The sequence below is a fragment of the Echiichthys vipera genome, assembly GCF_963691815.1.
Source record: "Echiichthys vipera genome assembly, chromosome: X".
In the NCBI taxonomy this organism is placed as follows: domain Eukaryota; kingdom Metazoa; phylum Chordata; class Actinopteri; order Perciformes; family Trachinidae; genus Echiichthys; species Echiichthys vipera.
Genome location: NC_139825.1, coordinates 25,532,244 through 25,549,032, shown reverse-complemented (window position 1 = coordinate 25,549,032; position 16,789 = coordinate 25,532,244). Strand labels below are relative to the sequence as shown.

The following is a 16,789-nucleotide window of genomic DNA, read 5'->3' as shown; positions in this document are numbered from 1 at the left end:
AAGACTTAAAATCTATTTTAGGGCATCAGCTTTCTGCAGCGGCAACTGCTCGCAATGACAGCAGATGAACACAATTTTAAAGGATTACTAATTAATAAGACTTCTGTCCAATTTCTATCATTGTCCAATAAGCTTTAAGTCTTAAAGATTAGTGATAATAAAATAAGGAATGAAAATACAATATGGGAATAATGATGTACAGTGCACAGTTTATCAAGTAGTAAAAAGTCTTTGGGGGTTCGGTTACCTACAGTAGATGGCGGTTAACACGCCCCAGCAGCCAGGAGTACTAACACAAAGCTAAGAAATGTAGTATTTTAGCCACCTGAAACATCAATACCAGTTCAAATGTACGCTTTATTCAGAATATTTTTACTGCTTTACCTTGGTATCAGGTACCCTTTCCAATGGGGAAATACAGATGTTTTATTGCTCTCCTTGCAGATCACAGGAGTTGCTGTTCTACTGCTGCCTCGATTGGTTAGTTTATTTCCGTTATTGTGCTGAGTGTTTTAAAATGGTTAGGAACAAACAAACAACCGATTGAGGCAGCGGTAGATCAGCAACTTATTAATATACAATACCGTCAGTCTGTTCAAAACTTTGAAACACCTAGTGTCAAATCAGTGACCAGTATGTGTCAACCAGATTCTGTCAGTTAACTTTTTAACTTTATCTTCTTAAAATGACTTGTGCTAAAATATTATTTTAACATGCCTGTTCAGTATTTTGTTTGTGACGCACAAATGTGAAGTAATCATTTTTATTATTGGTTATTCAGTGAAAACTTGATTCTCTTTTTCTTTATATGTGCTTGCATCTATATTTTGTTAACATAAATAACCAATAAATCAATTTATAATGAGCGTTAACCTACAGTGTTAAGTTAGCCGAGGCATCACTACTCACAGACACATTGAGGTATCACTGTGTGTTGCACTTCACTAATAGGTCTATTTTCATCACAACTTGAGACGTGCAACATGTGTTTTGAAGCACATAAAAAAGCTGTAAGGTCATTGGGCTGTCAGTAACATTATCACCATGAGGCAAAGATTTGCAGTTATCGTAACCTAAAGGACTCTACGTGATAACAAGCGACAGTTGACGACACGGTTATTTTTGAATGAAGTTACAAACTCTGTTGCTCAGTAATTATGTAATTAGCTGTATGTTCTTCTGATTAAAGTTGGAGGATTTGTCTGATTTCTAACACTATGAAATAAGTTTAATTTGCTTATTAAATGTATAAAAAATGTCAGTAACTGTCTTCAGCTGTAGTTGTAGCTTGTCTTGATTTTGTGAAGGTGAACTAGGAGGCCTTGATAAAGGAATCTTTGCATGTAGTTGGTGAATTAATGGATTGAAATAGGTTATACAGTACAGTTTACTCTAAATATTCCAGAGGAGTTCATAGATAAGAGTTGAGAGATAGTTCTCTGTGTCGCCTACTTTAAAAGTATATTACTTTACATTTGAACAAACTTATTAATGGCACAAAGAGTCATTCAATTGCTTGCAGATTTATTTCTTGTTACATGCTCGACACATAAGACAAAGATCATATTGTATGATTTCTTGTTTCGTGTCTTGTCTAGGCTGACGTTCATTCTTCGCCCTCCTTTCCCTTTAAACACAAAAGAGACAGTAAGACGTAAGTACTTAAACACTTTTTCAGGATGTAAAGATACAGAAATGACTTGTATAAATATCATTAAAGTATCCTACTGAATGATAAGAAATAAAGAATTGAACATACCCTGACAATCTCACGGCTTTTGGCTCTCAGCTTGTTGACCTGAGACTCGGCGATGTCAGCACGCTCCTGAGCCTCCTCCATCTCGTGCTGCACCTTCCTGTACCTGGACAGGTGAGTGTTGGCCTGCTCCTCCTTGAAAGGTAAAGAAGTGAACAAAATGACCAGTTGTATGAGATGAAAACCCCACATAGTCAATAAATCACACTGCATCATGCTGTCAGTCCTCTGGTGTCAGAAAATGTGTTACTGGTGTGTCGCCTATTTGAGTTGCATGAGTCGAATACTTCACACTCACAGCCTCCTCAGACTGCCTCTTGTAGGATTTCACTTTGAGCTGCAGCTTGTCCACCAGATCCTGCAGTCGGGCGATGTTCTTCTTGTCCTCTTCAGTCTAGAGGCGGCATACAGTATAGTCTGTTTGAGACCAACACTAAGTCGGATACCACCATCATGCCAGCATATTTTTGGAGTATCTTTAAGAAACCCTTGAGAGCACACAATACATTCCTACATACATCTTCTGCAGTAAAGCCACTTAAGATGCACTGACAATAGCAACCAAACAGGCTACAGACAGTGAAGATATTAATGAATGCACATCTGCCGAGAAACGTACATATTTTCAGCTTTACCCATGTCTGTAGGGGATTGCTTAGTGCTGTTAAAAGTGTACATACAAGGGTTCCTCCTCTTTACAGTTTTTCACAGTGAGAATATGTTAAACATCTGTAAATATCACGTGGTTATACTAATAAAAGCACATGACTGCATGTATTTATATCTGCAACTGCTGCGGTCCACTCGATCATTTAAGTTGGTTGGAGCTTAAGGCATATGATGGCGATTTATGCCCTCTAGAGGTTTGAAAAATATTCTACATCCAGTTTGTCTTAAACAGCACAAGTCAAAAACATAACATATGGTAATAAGCAGTTGCGTTGCAATTTTTTTTTGGTTCTCTGTACCTGGTAAGACAGTTCCTTAACTCTGCGTTCATATTTGCGGATGCCTTTCACAGCTTCAGCTCCGCGTCTCTGCTCGGCCTCCACCTCAGACTCGAGCTCTCGGACCTGGACGATACCAAGTTCAGATGTTATGGTGACAGCACTGAACATGTTTGAACAGATAAGTAGTAAGAGTAATCTGTTATGAGCTTTGTGGTAAACAAACTTGTTTGTTACAAGTAGAGAATTGTTCATTGAAGGGGGATGTAAAGACCCTCAAATTAAAGCAGATTAAGCAATTTAACCTTACTCGTGGTTTTATTCAATACATCCAAAACTTACCCTAACTTAACTTACCCTAGCCTCCAGTTTCTGGAGCTGCTTCTTGCCGCCCTTCATGGCCAGATTCTCAGCTTCGTCCAGGCGGTGCTGCAGATCCTTCACTGTCACCTCCAGGTTCTTCTTCATCCTCTCCAAATGAGAGCTGGTGTCCTGCTCCTTCTTCAGCTCTTCTGCCATCATGGCAGCCTACACATGTAGTGATTGTAAGAAGGCCAATGAGCAGAATGATCAAAGAAATATAAAACAATATAAATGTACTTCAAGTTATAATGGAACTATAATGTTCATAGAGTTATTGTAAAGGATTTTGTCCCATTCTGTTTTTTGTATGTCAGTTATTCCCTGAGATCACTTTTTTAATTAACTGATTGTTACTGTCTAGGTGCATTAGACTGGCAGACATAAAGCTACAGTTTAACATTGTTTAAACATTTCCTAAATTGCAGGTGGCTCGTTGGCTCAGCGGTAGAGCGGGCACATACACAGCATATACAGTTGTACAGCATATACAGTTGTACAGCATTTACAGTATACAGAGGCTGAAAGTCCTTGTAGCGGCCCTGGTTTGACTCTGACCTGTGGCTATTTGCTGCCCTTTGCCCCCTCTCTCTCTCTCTCTCTCTCTCTCTCATTTCCTGTCAATCTTCAGCTGTACTATAATAAAGGCAAAAATCCAGAAAATATTCTGTTATACAGGTTGCATATGCTACTTTAGTCATAATTAGACAGTCATTAGTAATTCATTTCATGTTGCTGTCCTTTATTTTAATGAGCCATATTGTGCTCATTTTTAGGTTTATCCTTGTAATTTGGTCCTACTAGAGCATGTTTACACGTTTTAATGTTTGAAAAACACAATCATTTTTTCATACTGTTTTCATATATACCTGAACTGACTCTCTGTCTGAAACGCTCTGTTTTAGCGCCTGCCTCTTTAAGACCCCCTCCTGAAAAAGCCCATTGTGCTCTGATTGGTCAGTGTTTCTGGGTCTTCTGCATCTTCCTGCACCATCATTGTAGCCGGGGAATGACTGTAGCAGCACTACCTATATACAGTATAGTTGTGACATCGCAACAGTAATAAATCCTTATGGCTGTGAGCATTTCTCGATTTGATTCTTTTAACAGTATTTATACAGCAACCTTGACCTGCTTTATAATTAAAAAAGACATGAATACCTCACTTTTATACAGTATGAGACCTTTAAAACCAGGGTACTACTAGTTGATCCAAAGTGACCACTGGAATGTCTCATTGAGTTTCAATCGTGGACCTTCTGTATAAGCAGCTGGTTTTAAATGAAACAATAAAGGCATTCCAAAATACTAAAACTCACATCAGTGATGGCCTTCTTGGCCTTTTCTTCAGCATTTCTTGCCTCCTGGACAGAATCTTCCACTTCGCCTTGGATCGCGACAAAGTCAGCCTCCAGCTTCTTCTTGGTGTTGATGAGGCTGGTATTCTATTATTAAAGTAGGAAATGTTTTTTCATGCATAAACTATAGAATGAAAAAGTCAACATTATAATGTGTCAACCTTTGAGCATACCTGAGAGTGCAGCAGTCCCACACGCTCACTGGCATCAACCAGCTCCTGTTCAGCCACTTTGCGGCATCTCTCCGTCTGCTCCAGGGCAGCTCTGAGCTCCTCGATCTCAGCCAGCATCAGGTTGTTCCTGCGCTCCACCATGGCAACCTGCTCCTTCATGTCTGCCTGACCCCTGAGAGCATCATCAAGGTGCAGCTGGGCATCCTGGAGTCAAGGTATTACAAATTCCATTTACAAATTTACATATGTTTGAGCTGTGTAGCTGAGTTTTTGTACAAATTTATTTTGCATATTTATGCCTAACCTTAAACTGTCCCTGCACGTTTCTCAGCTGTTTCTGGGCTTCAGCTGCCTGGCGGTTGGCGTGGCTCAGCTGAATCTCCATCTCATTTAGGTCTCCCTCCATCTTCTTCTTGACTCTCAGGGCATCATTCCTGCTCCTGACTTCAGCATCCAAAGTGCTCTGCATGGACTCAATCACTCTCTGGCTGTTCCTCTTGATCTGATCAATCTCCTCGTCTTTCTCTGCAAGTTTTCTGTCAATTTCACTTTTGACTTGGGTGAGCTCGAGCTGGATACGGATAATCTTGGATTCTTCGTGCTCCAGTGTAGCCTACAAAATGAATTGTAAGGTGGAAATCTTCAGAATTATTAAGTAATACGTATACAATAGGCTGCAGTGTTTGGATCAAGATTCTTGACTTCAGAGTTCCTAGTTTAGAGTTTTCTTTGAAAACATTTTAAATACCTCCGCCTCCTCTAGGGCAGTTTGGACTTCTGCTTTATCACTCTCTGCTATCTTCTTCCCCTTTTCAAGCTCATGAATTGTCTTTCCTGATTCAGCAATATGTTCAGACAAATCTGAGATTTCCTCTGTTGAGTAAAACAAAACACAAAATTGACAGTTGGAATTATAAAATTGCACCAGACTTCAATATGTGTTATGTGTCATGTTTACAAAAAAACTATTTCATTTACATTTATTCCCCATATGCTGTAAGATTTTGTTTATTTCCACAATTGTGAATGCTAAACATATTTGGTAAAGAGTGTATCACATGCAGTATTTGTTGTCTTACGTTGTAGGTTCTTGTTCTCCCTCTTTAGGGTCTCCAGGTGGTCCAGAGCCTCTTCATAAGAATTTTTCATTTTAAACATTTCTGTGCTTAAAGCACGAGCCTCCTTCAGAGATCCCTCCAGCTCTGCCTGGCTTTCCTCATACTTCTGTTTCCACTCTGCAAGAACCTGAATGTGAAAGAAACAAATGAGTGTTTTCTGTCACCTCATGTTTATGAGTGGAATCAGTGCATTGCATAACTATCTGACCTTATCAAAGTTCCTTTGCTTCTTGTCGAGGCTAGCAGCCAGAGCATTAGCTCTCTCTACATCAATCATCATGTCCTCCACTTCACCCTGCAGTCTCTGTTTTGTCTTTTCCAGAGAGGCACATTTTGCATTCACAGCCTCAATGGATTCCTCTGCATCCTGAAGACGCTGAGCAAGCTTTTTCCTGAAGAAACGCACAGTAAACAGGTTTCATGCACATGATAACAGACTCAAGTTCCTATGTAGGTGCATCGCTCGCAAACAACCAAGTGTGTTCTGTGCCACAGTGGGAAAACTTAAACTTGTCATTGACACAAAGTTAAATGGTAATGACTTACTTAGCCTCCTCCAGCTCCTCAGTGCGCTGAATGGCATCAGTCTCGTATTTGGCTCTCCACTGAGCCACCTCACCGTTGGCCTTGGACAATGCGCGTTGCAACTCAGATTTGGCCTCCTGCTCCTCCTCATACTGCTCTCTGAGCAGGTCACAGTCATGGCGAGCTGACTGAACAGCATGAGCCAGGGCGTTCTTGGCCTAATAATAACGAAATACATAAAATACAAATTTCTAAAATAAAAATAATAACTAATAAATACATTAGATTAAGTGTTGTTACGTTAGACAAAAGCATACTGCACTAAAGTACCTTAACTTCTTCCTCAAGGTGCCTTTTAAGCTCCTCGATTTGGTGAATATAAGCCTGTTTTCCCCTCGTAAGTTGTGAAACAAGAGACTCCTTTTCCTCCAACTGATGACCAAATTCGCCTGATGGGATGGGAAGTTAGTCTTTGGTTAGTAATTTATGCTTACTTACATTGTAATGTTTACTGACATATATGTATGATAAGTTTTATTATTCTCATCCCATATGTAACACTCACCATTTTCAGTAATCAGTCTTGATCTCTGAACATTCATGTCATTTAACTGACGCATATGCTCTTCATTCTTGGTCTTCAGTTCACTCAGTTGATCCTCAAGAGATCGGCACATTTTTTCCAGGTTACCCTACAGAAACAAATCAACACCATTTTAAGTGCTAGAAATAATGTCACTGTACAATGTAGATGATGAAATGTGGTAATTATTATTCTTTAAATAGAAGAAACATTTGTAAATTTTACTTTTGATTTTGCAACAGACTCCATATTGCTGCTGAGGTCATCGATCTCCATCTTGTATTCGCTTTTCTCTTTCTCCAGCTTCTGTTTGACTCTCTGGAGGTTATCGATCTGTTCTCCCAGCTCTGCCACACTGTCAGCCTGCTTCTTGCGCAGAGCTGCAGCGGTGGCCTCATGCTGCAGGGTGGACTCTTCGAGATCCCGACGCAGCTTTTGAAACTCAGCCTCACGCTTCTTGTTCATCTCAATCTGAACAGATGTTGCTCCGCCGGCTTCTTCCAGCCTCTCGCTGATCTCCTCAAGTTCCCTGGAGAGATCAGCCCTCTGCTTCTCCACCTTGGCCCGAGCAGCTCGCTCAGCCTCGATCTCCTCCTCCAGCTCCTCAATACGAGCCTGTGATGCAACAAAAGTACAGTCATGTTCAGATGGTCTGTATAACATGATTATCGTGATAATACAGAGAACATCAACTAACTCAACATTTCAAAACTTGAGTTTCTTAGAAATAAACTATTTTTTAAAGCAGGCAGGTTTGTGAAATAGCATTTAAACATCAGTTTACTTAAAGGTCTCAAGTGATGCCTACACCAATCATTATATTTTCTTTGAGTTTATTATAAACAAGCAAATGAAACCATAATGTCTCAGAGTTGATATTATTTTAGTGAGTGTAAAATAACTGAATTCATACACATTACCTGCAGTTCCTTGATTTTCTTATGAAGTGTAACACCCACTGACTGTTCATCCTCTATCTTGCCAAGAAGCTGACTCATCTCAAAGTCCCTCCTTTGTTAGCAAAAAAAACAATGTAAGATATCATTTGGGGTTTTCTGGAGATTATAAATTAAGTAATTATTATTGCATACTTCTTTATCTTCTCATCAGACTGCTGCTTGTCATTCTCCAGATCCATTATGCATTCATGGGCCAGTTTCAGATCTCCTTCAAGCTTTCTTTTTGATCGTTCAAGGTCCATACGGAGCTTCTTTTCTTGCTCCAAGGAACCTTCAATCTAGTGGATTCACATATAGTGTAATGAGTACCAGTGGGAATACAGAAAAAAAAAAACATTGGTACACTTGTTTCAAACAAAAACACAGCCTGTTACATCGTCCACTTGCTGCTCCAGCTTGACTTTAGCCTTCGTCAGAGTGTTGACTTTGTCTTCCTCTGCCTGCAGATCATCAAGGGTCTGCTGATGGGCCTCTTGGAGGGCTTTCTTCTCTTTGGTCAACTTGGCAATGGTCTCATCTTGAGATGACATTTCCTCAACCAGGTTTTTAACCTGTATTCACAATATTTGGGAAATCATTTAAAATGGTTTTAGTATTCTGCAAAGAGCAGTCTTAAAGGCCACATGGAAGATAAACCAACCTTGTTCTCAGTGGCATGTTTCTCTTTTTCGACTTTGGCCAGGGTGAGCTCCAAGTCATCAATGTCTTTCTTCAGCTCAGAGCACTCGTCCTCCAGCTTCCTTTTCTTTGCAGTCAGCTCAGCATTCATTTCCTCTTCATCCTCCAGTCTCTCAGACGACTCTTTGCATTTTGCCTCAAGCTGGATTTTGGCTTTAATGAGCCCCTCGCACCTTTCCTCTGCATCACTGAGGTTTTCACCTTCCTTAAAGTCAATACAAACAGATCCACGTCATTGCCAAATCAGTCATTTGATATGATTTGATGTTGTATACATGCACATGCAGTGTAACGATCCAACGTACAGACTGCACTTGCAACAACAAGTCATTCTTCTCCTGCAGCAGAGAAACCATCTTCTCCTCCAGTTCTTTCTTCTTAGCCAGAGCCTTTGCTAGATCCTCTTTCATCTTTTCAAAGTCCTCTTTCATTTGGGCCATCTCTTTTTCAGTCTCTGCACTCTTCAGCAGAGGCTTAATCCTGAAGTACAGCTTCATCCATGGCCAGGTTTTGACATTCATGAATGCGCGGATATTGTACTGGATAGAGTAAATGGCTTCCCTGGTGATGCAAGACACAGAACAAAATTCAGAATTGTTCCACAGACATTATGACAGTCAGGTGAAATGGTTTCTAATTATTGCAACCCTTGCATTCTGTATAGTGTGTAGAAATGATCTCAACAGCATAACAATACAGCATTGTGACATATTTTCATGTTTTATGGATATTGTACCTCTGTGAAGCCTTAGCTGAGGAACTCATGACCAATGAAGGAAGAGCCATCAAAAGACACCACAGATATGAACTCATAGATTTGACTAACCCAGTGTAACCACCTTGTCTCTGCTCTACAGCAGTTAGTAAGTATCAATCTCCTCTTATTAGAAGTATACATTGCTTGAGCCTGGGCCTAATGCTTCCATACACTAGCTTTATAAGGGAGGGGTTGGCAATTGGATTGATGTGTTGCTCATGTTCAGCCACCCTTACCAAAACTCAAGATGTACCCTAGCTTAGACTGTAATTAATGTTAATGTGTTAAAATACCTCTAAGACAGACTGTAAATAATCTGTGTGAGCTGTACATTAAATTAGTATTAAAAACTATTATAAATATGTGCTTTTATTTTAAATAGATATAAATTAAACAAAAAACTAATATATAACTATCATCCTATCTCTACCGTATATTATATTTTCTAATATCAAAAATCTATTAAAATGCTTTTTTTAAATAATATACTGTATTTGTAGCGCACAAAATGAAAGCCCACCTTCTCTGCATCATTTTGGCAAATTCTCTTCTCATGAGGAAACCTCTGCAGAGAGCCTGAGTCATTGTGACCAGTTCAACCAGTTTCTCATCTCTCATCTCCTCAAGCGTTCCCAGTAGTCCAGCCTTGAAGAATACCTGACGATAGATGTAATAACATTGATTAAACCAAAACATGTTTTCAGTTTCAAGCTACACAGTGATTCCATTATTTTGTGGTTGTAATGAATTGTGTTTATTACCTTGGTGTGGCCAAATCTGTACTGTGATTTGTCCACACTTATGGATTCCAGAAGTTTCTCTGAGGCCTTCTTGTTGTCAATAAACTGTCCCTCGGGGATGACACTAGCATTCAGTACTTTGTATCTGAAAGGGTTTACTTCAATTAGATCATCAACAGAACAGAAACATGGTCTCCTTTTCTGCCGTACATCTCCCCCCGGCAAGAAAATCCAAACATAAACACACAAACACATAAAGGATTAAATAACAAATTTATTTCTTATGTTTTTCCCCCTTTCCCCTCTAATTTCCACCACTACACTTTTGTGTTTCTTTTCATTTTCATTTTATTTTTTTTATCTTTAGTTGAGTATGTATTACCATGATGCTTATATTATTAGTATTGCTGTAAATTTTTTTTTTTTCTAAGTACGCCTTGTATTGTCACTGATAAATGATTCTAACAAAACAACATAACAGAATCAACAAATGTGGACTGAGAGGTAAAGAAACAGCTACTGTACCTTTGCTTGAAGTCACCATAGAGGATTCTGCTGGGGAAACCTTTCCTGCAGATCCTGATACCCTCCAACACACCATTACACCTCAGCTGGTGGATGACCAGGAAGTTCTCCATGAGACCTTAAACAGTAAGAACCCAGTGTGATAGCTGAGGAAGACTTCCCTCATCTACCTTATTGTGAGGAATATGAGGTTTCTGTCAGCCATAAACATGACTTTTTTTTGGGACCTACCTGGTGTTTTTGTTTCATTGGGAATCAAACAGCGCACAAAGTGTGGATGAGTGCTCCTTAAGTTTGTCATCAGCTTGCCCAAGTTTTCCTATTGATGGACAAAACATTCATAATTTATATTTTACCCAAAGACTTGACACTGCTTACACTATTGCATTATACATGATTCACAACTTTAAAAATATAAATGATGGCAAATATATGAGCTTAACATTGAAGTTTCAGCTTGCAGACGTTGAAAGTGGGAGGTTTTGTTGTATGTTTGAACTTATGTCCATAAAATGTATGTTATGTGTTTTTGATTTTTACCTTAGATGTTATTTTTCGTTAAAACAAGTTTTACAGATCTGTAAAAAAATTCTATTTTTTTCTTGTTTCTCCCACAGTTTGCAGTATCAGGACCCCACCCATGTTGAAGGTCTCCCTAATCCATACACGACCTTGATCTGCAGCGATATGCATTCAGGAAACAAACCTGGCTAGCTACAAGAAGAAAGTAATGAGTCACTGCTTAATTAACGAGTCACTGCTAAACTACAAGCTTCTTGTGTAAACCTTAGTGTAAGGATCTCCTATTATGATCTCCCCTGCACAGTGGACAGCCATTCAGTGTTAAAAGAGACCACAAAAGTGTATTTGTGAAAACACAAATTACCCTGAAGAGAGCTGATACTGTCTGGAAGGAGCCACCTTTCTTCTTGCCACCACTCTTCTTTCCGCCTTTAGCATCTGAAAAGCATTTACGGTTTTATTTTCATTTTGCAATCTCATTTGAAATTTGGTACATCAGTTATTTCCAAGTATGATGGTATTGATGTTGCAGAATATCCTTGTTATATTTTTATCTTAACTGTGTTTAAGATAAAAGCAGCTGCCCTTATCCCTTACCTGTATGTAATGTATTGGTGATGTCTGGGTGAAATGACCACAGCACACTACATTTACATCTTTCTTACATGTTTTGTAATGCCTTAAATATATATTAAAAACTCTACCTTCTCCTGAGCCATGTGATGCATAGAGGTGAGCCAACAGTTTGACTGATGACTTCTGGTAGAGCTGAACCACAGAGTCGTTCAGGGGGTCTTTGTTCTTATCCAGCCAGCCAGTGACATTGTAGTCAACAGTGCCAGCATAGTGCACCAGGGAGAAATGTGCCTCAGCTTTGCCTTTGGCAGGTTTTGGTTTCTGGAAGGGGGCACTTTTACCAATATGCTGGTCATACAGTTTGTTCTTGAAGGTGACGTCTGATGCCTTGGGGAACATGCACTCCTCTTCAAGGATGGAGAAGATGCCCATTGGCTGTCATGATGAAATTATATTTAGAACAAAAAGCTTTCAAATCATTTGATAGTTTTCTGTGTTTAAGACACAGTGTGTCGCTCACCTTCTCAATCAGCTCAATGCAGGCAGCCAAGTCCATACCAAAATCAATAAACTCCCATTCGATTCCCTCTTTCTTGTACTCTTCTTGCTCCAGGACAAACATGTGGTGGTTGAAAAACTGTTGCAGTTTTTCATTGGTGAAGTTGATGCACAGCTGCTCCAAGCTGTTGTACTTGAGATGAGAAAGAAGATACAGTGTCAAAGCTTAATTTTGTTGGTTCATTCTGTAAAACTCAAGTGCAAAGTATTGTTTACTTACATCAAAGATTTCAAACCCTGCAATATCCAGGACACCAATGAAGAAGTTTCTGGGCTGCTTGGTATCCAGCATCTCATTAATTCTGACGACCATCCACAAGAACATTTTCTCATAGACCGACTTGCAGAGAGCCATGACGGAATTATGCACCTAAAGGTCGAAAGAGTTGTGGTTATACCGAACAAGTGAATTTTTTAAATGATACATGCATTTTTGTAAACTAACACTTTTATGTAAATTACCTGTGGTACTGTTTGACCCTTAACCACCATTTCATTGCCGACCTTAACTCTCGGGTAACATAGAGCCTTGAGCATATCAGCAGAGTTCAGGCCCAAGAGGTAGGCGATTTTATCAGCCTCTGATAAAAACAGAAACCACAACGATTATCACTCAATGATGCTGATAAATTGCAAGGGTGAATGGTAATGATGTGAAAATCTACAGGGGTTTTTTTGTTTTTTTTTAACATAATAATTATTTATCCTGTGCTGTTTATTTGGATCCACTGTGACAACTAGCAATGTGTAGGGTAGCCAAGATTTTGTTCTCCAGCCCCTCCCGAGGAGGCCTTCCCCATCTGGTATTTCTGGGCCAGATGGGATCCAGCATTTTCTGAGTGTTCCTCAGCGTCTCCTCCCAGTTAGATGTGCCCAGAAAACATTTGGCATCTTTATCTAATGCCCAAAACACCTCAACTGGCTTCTGTCAATGCAAAGGACCTGCAGGTCTACTCTACTCTCCCTCCAGTTATCTGGACTCCTTGCCCTGGCCTTAAGGGTAAGCCGAAACACCCTGCAGCACTAACTTTTACAATACCAGCATTCTCAGTTGTAGAAGCATGACTGAACAAACACATATGTAAAGTGGAACTCTGATTAAATTTAAACAGTGGAAATCATTACAATATATTATTTAGCATTAATTGGTTGCACAAGTAAGATATTAAGAAATGTTACTCCAGCATTTACCCTCAGTGCCATCAGGCTCAGCCTGCTCTTCACGCTGCTTCTGCTTGAACTTCATGTTTCCGTGATGCATCACTGCTCCAGTCAGCTTGTAAATGCCCATCTTCTCTTCAGCAGTGAAGCCCAGGATGTCGATGGCAGTCTGCAAAATGAATCATCAAAGACACATATTTATTATAACATATTTCTCTTTACAATACAAGGACCTTAATTACAGACAAATATGTGTGTTATCATAATGACATCTGAGGAACCTTTACAGACAAGCATGTGCAACATTGAATACTTATTATTAAAGTTACGGTGTAACTAAGTTTTGCAGTGTTTACTCACATCTGTGGCAATGAACTCCTCAACATCATTAATACTCTTGACAGTGATTTCACCATGACTGATCATGGGGAAGTCGTAAGGGTTGGTGGTGATGAGGAGACCATCTGAAAGTTCAAAATGCATTGTATTATACGCTCAGGTGAAACATTTCATAAGCCACGATGGCTGCTGTGGAATAACTGACAATATTATTCACTAATCTCACACCTATCAGCTCAGGTTTGTGTCCTGTCGCTAGCTGATAGAAGATGTGGTAGCTCCTCTCAGCAGACAGCTGGAACGTCACTCGAGACTTCTCAAGCAGATCTATGAAACAAGGTGATAAGCTGGTTTACAGTTTGTCCTTTCATCAAACCTTCTGGATAATGAGAGGATGGACGCTTACACGTTTCAATATCGGCTGAAGCCAACTTTCCAGTTGATCCAAAGTGGATTCTGATGAATTTACCCTACAAAAGAATCCAGTATCAATGTGGGCATATGTGTAACTCACATGTCTTTCACTTGGTATTAAAGGTTATATTTGAATTCCGTTGAATGTCTTTCCACTTGCACTACACCAGAAAATCACACTAAGTTAAATGATAAAATCATATTGGCCTACCAAAACCTTGTTCAGTTCTATACAAACAAAAACAGCAGGCTTCTGAACTTTGATATTGCATCAGGACCAACAGAAATACTGAAGGAAGAGGACCAGCTGACCAATGTACAGACAGAATTTTAAAACAGCAGGATTTTGTAACTTACAAAGCGGGATGAGTTGTCATTCCTCACAGTTTTGGCATTGCCATAAGCCTCCAGCAGAGGATTGGCTGCTATGATTTGATCTTCCAGCGACCCCTTAAAACAATGTTACATGACATGTTTATATTAACACTTTCAGTGATATTATACATAGGGAGGGGAGGGGTTGATTCTTGGATGTGCTGTGATTTTCTCTCAAAAGATGCAGAAAAGTCAATAATCTAAAATTGAACTTGTTCATTCTAGTCAGTCTGTCATGCCTGCCCTGTATAAATGAATGCAGATGCAGATCAGGAATAAGCAATAATATGCCAGTATTTGAGAGCCTTTACTTTACATTAGGAGATATGGCCAATGAACCACTATTGGATTTTTCCTTTTTTCAAGGTAAAGGAATTTACACCTCTAATGTAAGTTGTGTTTAAATAAACGATAAAAGATAATGGAAGTGCATTTATTTATTTATTTTAACCACAGATCATTTAAACTACGCATCATTTACCTGCATTTTCCCAGCCTGCTCCTGTTTCTTTCCTCCAGCCACTGCGATTGTCGCAAAGTACTGGATGACACGTTTGGTGTTGACAGTCTTTCCTGCACCGGATTCTCCGCTAGAGTGCAGAAGAATATATAATATGGTGTAAGTCAGAAGTCACAGTACAGACAAAATCAATCTGACTTGTTTCAGTCCAAATTCGCTCTCTTAAGCATTGACTTACGTAATCAGGATTGACTGATTCTCACGATCTGTTAAGAGGACGAAATTTAAACATACACATTGAGTTATTACATTAATTCATCTTAAATAGTATTTTTGCATTATATATTTTATATTACAGCAGTCAGAGTGTCACAATAAATATCATATTTACCGGTACTGCTCTGATTGCTGCCTAAAAACTGTATAATACTGTACCTTGCAGCATGAACTGATAGGCGTTATCAGAGATGGAGAAGATATGGGGTGGAGCTTCAATCCTCTTTTTGCCTCTGTATGCATTAACAACCACTGAGTCATACACTGGGAGCCACTTGTAGGGGTTCACAGTGACGCAGAAGAGCCCTGAGTAAGTCTGTTTCAAAAAGAGGACAATTAAATTTAACACCTTCATACTTGCAGTGTATACTGTATATACAGGAAAACAAGTTTTGTTAAATGTTTAAAATGGTCTTACATAGATCATCCATGCTGCATAGCGCTCTTTGAGGTTATACAGCACAGAGGGCTCACTGAGGTGGGTCATCATGGCCATGTCCTCAATCTTATCATACTTTGGAGGGTTCATAGGAAAGATGTCATCGTCTTTGACAGTGAGCGTCTGCAGCAAAACAGTGAAGAATTGGTTCTAAGAGTGTGCGGCACCATTATGAAATAAAGTGTGAGGATTTGTAGCCATTGTCTATTAAATTAGATGTCTCCATACCTTCCCACCCTTAACTTCAACCGTGGCTTTGCCACCTTCCTTTTTCAGTAGTTTTCCCTTCAAATACATCTCAGTGGGCTCTGCCACGTAATAAGCTGATTTGGCTTCAAAGGGACTGTTTTGAGCCTCTATTCTCTCTCTTTCAGATTTCCGGAGGTATATGGCCGCCGGGCCAAAACACTGCATTTCTGCATCCGTACTCATGGTGCCTCTAGAAAAATAATTAAAGCATGAATGAAACAATACAATTTGGACATATATAGATAACTAACATATTTTAAGATTAGATTCAATAAAAAAAAATGATAAAAAATAAAAAAATGACTTATCAATACATTTTTAATTTCCTTTAATTATATTTTTTCAGTCAAGTGGTAATTCACGTCATTTACCCTTTTGTTCCCAAGTGATGCAGTTGTTATGTGGATACTAAAAAAAAGTGAAAGTTAAATTAGAAAAAGAAACATGTTTCACTGAAACTGAAATCAGCATCTTTCTGCAATCTTACATAAGGAAATGCTCTTGAACAGCTATTTAATTCAAAGCACTGATCACGGCAAAAAAGTGTGATAGAGGACTTACCTTCGTTGGCAGCCTGTCAGTCCAAACCTTCTGACTGGCCTCGGAGTGCTGCTTTTATACTGAAATCTCTGGACACCACAAAGGAGCAGCCCTCCTGTTAAGGTCACTGAGCTTTTCTTGAGAATGATATCAGATGGCCCTCTCCACCCCATCATCCTAACTGGTGTCACCTTATCCAAAAACAAGATTAACATTAAATTTAACCCCAGATGAGAACTGCAGATTCAGCAATTCTCATTTATCATCTCGTTCATCAGTTAATTTATATATATATATATATATATATATATATATATATGTGTGTGTGTGTATACTGTATTTCTTTGTTAATATGATACTTTTTGTATAGATATTCTTATAACATGCTTTTTTGCATCTGC

General features: G+C 39.2%; 1 protein-coding gene across 1 annotated transcript; it reads right to left on the bottom strand.

Moving 5' to 3' along the window:
• Positions 1 to 1,507: 1,507 nt before the first annotated feature.
• LOC310965509 (myosin heavy chain, fast skeletal muscle-like) lies at positions 1,508 to 16,031 on the bottom strand (the record flags this gene model as incomplete). Its single annotated transcript, XM_083939164.1, has 39 exons — positions 1,508 to 1,627; positions 1,760 to 1,891; positions 2,055 to 2,150; positions 2,725 to 2,829; positions 3,061 to 3,231; positions 4,383 to 4,508; positions 4,595 to 4,798; positions 4,899 to 5,207; positions 5,343 to 5,467; positions 5,674 to 5,839; positions 5,921 to 6,104; positions 6,259 to 6,455; positions 6,568 to 6,686; positions 6,803 to 6,929; positions 7,046 to 7,435; positions 7,741 to 7,831; positions 7,912 to 8,057; positions 8,154 to 8,330; positions 8,420 to 8,662; positions 8,763 to 9,018; positions 9,735 to 9,871; positions 9,976 to 10,099; positions 10,480 to 10,597; positions 10,711 to 10,798; positions 11,366 to 11,439; positions 11,706 to 12,012; positions 12,098 to 12,268; positions 12,356 to 12,505; positions 12,598 to 12,716; positions 13,327 to 13,465; positions 13,657 to 13,760; positions 13,864 to 13,962; positions 14,042 to 14,105; positions 14,407 to 14,499; positions 14,906 to 15,014; positions 15,123 to 15,150; positions 15,320 to 15,476; positions 15,579 to 15,722; positions 15,828 to 16,031. 39 exons carry the CDS (start codon positions 16,029 to 16,031, stop codon positions 1,607 to 1,609), a joined length of 5,814 nt encoding a protein of 1,937 aa, XP_083795290.1. The 3' UTR covers positions 1,508 to 1,606.
• Positions 16,032 to 16,789: the final 758 nt, after the last annotated feature.